This window comes from Tachysurus fulvidraco, chromosome 2, assembly GCF_022655615.1.
Source record: "Tachysurus fulvidraco isolate hzauxx_2018 chromosome 2, HZAU_PFXX_2.0, whole genome shotgun sequence".
NCBI classification, from domain to species: Eukaryota; Metazoa; Chordata; class Actinopteri; order Siluriformes; family Bagridae; genus Tachysurus; species Tachysurus fulvidraco.
Genome location: NC_062519.1, coordinates 740,265 through 744,016, shown reverse-complemented (window position 1 = coordinate 744,016; position 3,752 = coordinate 740,265). Strand labels below are relative to the sequence as shown.

General features: G+C 41.6%; 1 protein-coding gene across 1 annotated transcript; it reads right to left on the bottom strand.

Annotated features, from left to right (window-relative positions):
- Window positions 1-1,582: 1,582 nt before the first annotated feature.
- Window positions 1,583-2,608, bottom strand: LOC125140765 (dual specificity protein phosphatase 7-like). Its single transcript, XM_047810468.1, has 3 exons — window positions 2,356-2,608; window positions 2,225-2,317; window positions 1,583-1,620 (listed from the first exon to the last, which is right to left on the bottom strand). Exons 1-3 carry the CDS (start codon window positions 2,606-2,608, stop codon window positions 1,583-1,585), a joined length of 384 nt encoding a protein of 127 aa, XP_047666424.1.
- Window positions 2,609-3,752: the final 1,144 nt, after the last annotated feature.

Below are 3,752 nucleotides of genomic sequence, written 5' to 3'. Positions count from 1 at the left end.
CCTCAAGGGCAAGAGGCTGTGGTTGTCTGTTATGGTACTAACTCTAGGACAGCATTTATGAAGACAAGGGGTGAAGGAACTCATCAAATTTAAGTAAATGGAGAGTTATAGGACAACCAGCATTGCTGCACAACCTCATGGTCCATAGGAGTTTGTTAAGAAGCATGGAAAACGAGGAGGGCAAGATGGACCTACGTACAAACTGTACTGAGAAAGTGTGATGAGGTTTTCCTCTAGTGGGGATATGTTTGAATGATGCACCATGAGGAAAAACCTGTGTACATGAAATGTGATCAGAGATGTTGAAGCTACTTGACAATGTCAGGATATTGCGGTTAACACCATACGGCAAAAAGACATTTAACACCTGATGCTTTAATAATCAAAATGCAGCCCAGCTTGAAGAAGTGCTCTGTATGAGTGTTTTGAGGGAATGTTTTTGTTAGTTGCAAAAGTGGTGCCAAGAGAATCACTCTGACACTCCATTGAACATTTTACTGCTGAGTGTGAAGTGTGCGAGATGAAAATCAGCACCTTCACATATACAAGGCCATCGTTCTCTCATGGTTCAGGAGTGATGATTAGATCAGCGATAGCAGTGTTGCATGGGATCAGATTTGGACAACAGGATAAGGTCATGAGCACAAGCAGAAATGGGGTCTGAAGAGTTGTTACTCTATGTGATTACAAATAAATAACAATCCAGTTTGGCAAAAAGAGCTACATAATATAAGCATATATACAGTATATATTATATATTAAGCAAGAATTATATAATACTAATTAATATATATATATATACACACACACACACACACATCTATCTATCTATACACACATACACACACACCTCTACCTAAATATATACACCTATACATACACCTATACATACATATTATATATATATATATATATATATATTATAATCAGATCTCCTGATGGTGGGAGATGATCATAAATTAACCATGAGCAATGTGCAGCTCCATCTGCTGGTGAAAGACAAAAACATTTCGGGTTTGAGGAAATCATTGAAAAAAAAACAGTGTTGTGTTTCTGATTTGAATAAAAATAATTCCGTGACTGTAATAAAATCTCGGAGTGTAATAAAATCCACACACGACTCAGACGCGTTAAAAATATGGAATAAATACATTCATTAATTTATCACTTAGAAAATGAAAGAAAATAGACGACCTTCCAAAGGGAGAGCTTTAAAAGTTCAGGGTGATGAAGGTCAAGTGTAGAGAAGATTGTGTGAAATATTCCAATAATGTACACAATAAAAGTCCTCAATAAAAGTAATCGTCTGTTATTCCTGAGTTTAGTGCAGAAAGAAGAAGCCGTCCGAGTTCTGTTTAAGCTTTTACACGTGTCTTACGTAGAAAAGAGTCTTATTATTATTATTATTATTATATTATTATATTATTATTATTATTATTATTAAACGTATTTTATGCTAGAAATATAAACTGATATTTAACATGAAAATGTAAAGCATTAAGAATTTTAAAGTCTAATTTATTTTGTAATAATCTCACTATTAATGTAACAAACCTTATGTCATTTTACTGTGTAACATTAGTCACATGATCCTAGAGTTCATGGAGATCAGATCAGGTTCTTAAAGGAGAACATTGTGTTATTCCGTGTCACACAAAACCTTCTGCCATTTTGGTTTAAAATAATGTCCCAGAAACATCCAGAACACAGAACCTCAGTCTACACTGAGCTTAAAGCCAGCGTCCAGAGGACCACGGATCTGATCCACGTTCAGTCAGGTTCAGGTCCTGAGCCCAGTGAACTTTGTGTGTGTGTGTGTGTATGTGTATGTGTGTGTGTGTGTGTGTGTGTGTTTGGAGTGTTTCCTCTGTTGAATGTTAAATTGGAAAGAATAAATGAATTAAATCCACTCGTTATTCACACCGGTGACACCTGACTTGTGTGTGTTTGTGTGTGAGAAGTGTAGCTCAGACACTCTGGATCTGTGTGTGTGTGTGTGTGTGTGTGTGTGTGTGTGTGTGTGTGTGTGTGTGTGTGTGTGTGTGTGTGTAGCTCGGACACTCTGGATCTGTGTGTGTGTGTGTTTCTCTGTGTGTGCGTGTGTGTGTGTGAGAAGTGTAGCTCGGACACTCTGGATCTCTCTCTGTGTTTGTGTGTGTGTGTGTGTGTGTGTGTGTGTGTGTGTGTGTGTGTGGTGTGTGTGTGTGGTGTGTGTTACCCCTACCTTCCAGGTAGTAGGCCCTTACAGCCGTCTTCCGGAGTATGTGCATGAGGAGCCCCAGCACGGACCCCGCATCTGCCCGCAGCAGCCGCCCCGCTGTCCCCGCTCTCGTCATACAGCAGCACGGTTGTCGCTCTTGCAGCGGCGGATGAAGCGCTCCTTGTCCGTGTCGTTGGGGATGACGGAGCGGATCGGCAGGTTGCCTTTGCGCAGGCGGCGGAGCATGAGGCCGGGGATGGCGAGATGGATGGCGGACTCGATGTGTGAGGACTCGTAAAGCTCGTGAGAGCGACAGTCGAGCAGGAGCCGAGAGTTGAGCCCAGACTCCAGCTCGTCCTGCAGCCATGCCGCACTTTTCCCCCACATCAGGGCTGCGCTGGTGAGCATCGGTGTGGTGGTGGTGGTGGTGGAGGTGGTGGTGGTGGTGGGAAACCGAACGAAGTCTCATCACGGGGGGTAAAAATCAACATGCGCCCTGAGACGCTCCGGGCTCTTCAAACCCCAACCAGATTAAATCATCTATAGTTTAAACCACACACACACACACACACACACACACACACCCAACTCCACACACACACACACACACCCAACTCCACACACACACACACCCACACACCGAGCGCGCGAGATCACGACAATCCTGACACTCTACACTTTTCCTCCAACTCGAAGCGCGTTATCTCCATGTGAGAAAAATCACATCCGGTTTTTACACGTTTTAGTGAAAGAAGCTCGCCGTGTTTCCCTCTTCCTCTCGCTTCTCAGTTTTTTCTTTTCTTTTCTTTTTTTTTTGTCTTTTCTTTCTTTTTTTGTAGAGCCCCGCACTTTGACAGGCTGTAATACGCAGCAGGAGGAGGAGGAAGAGGAGGAGGAGGACGAGGAGGAGCGCTCTGACTTAAAGATGCAGTGCACTCACTTTCCCTCACCATTCACTAACACACTCGAGAGAGAGGAGAGAGAGGAGAGAGGAGAGTAAGAGAGAGAGATGAGAGAGAGAGAGATCTTTATGAATGCGTGAAGAAACAAAGCTTTCAACATTACAAACACACGCGCGCGCGCGCACACACGGACACAGAGAGATTCTATAATCTGTTTTAATTCTGAAGTTAAACATCTGATTTAATTCTTTATCGTGTATATGTGTGTGTGTGTGTGTGTGTGTGTGTGTGTGTGTGTGTGTGTGTGTGTGTATTGCGTTTGTGTGTGTGTATATGTGCGTTTGTGTGGTGTGTGTGTCTGTGTTTTTGTGTGTATGTGATGTGTGTATGTATGTATGTGTGTGTGTGTGTGTGTGGTGTGTGTGTGTGTGTGTGTGTAATGCTGGTGTTCAGGTGAAGAACAAAATTATGAAATACACATTTAATATTAAGAATAGGGAAAACTTTCTAAGTGACAGCAAGAATTTCTACTTTAGTTTATTTATTTATTTATTTATTTATTTAAATATAATATTTGCTAATGAATTTCAGTCAAAACTGAGACCAATAATAGTTAATTTAATATTTTAGATACATCCTTATTTCAGATT

Excerpts from the sequence above, each read along its gene's own strand:
- LOC125140765 (XM_047810468.1), bottom strand. The coding sequence starts at position 2,608 with ATGCTCACCAGCGCAGCCCTGATGTGGGGGAAAAGTGCGGCATGGCTG. Across the intron at positions 2,318-2,355 it reads CTTCATCCGCCGCTGCAAGA|CGGGGCGGCTGCTGCGGGCA; the intron begins GCGACAACCGTG and ends GAGCGGGGACAG. Across the intron at positions 1,621-2,224 it reads AAGGGCCTACTACCTGGAAG|AACCTGATCTGATCTCCATG; the intron begins GTAGGGGTAACA and ends TTCTCCTTTAAG.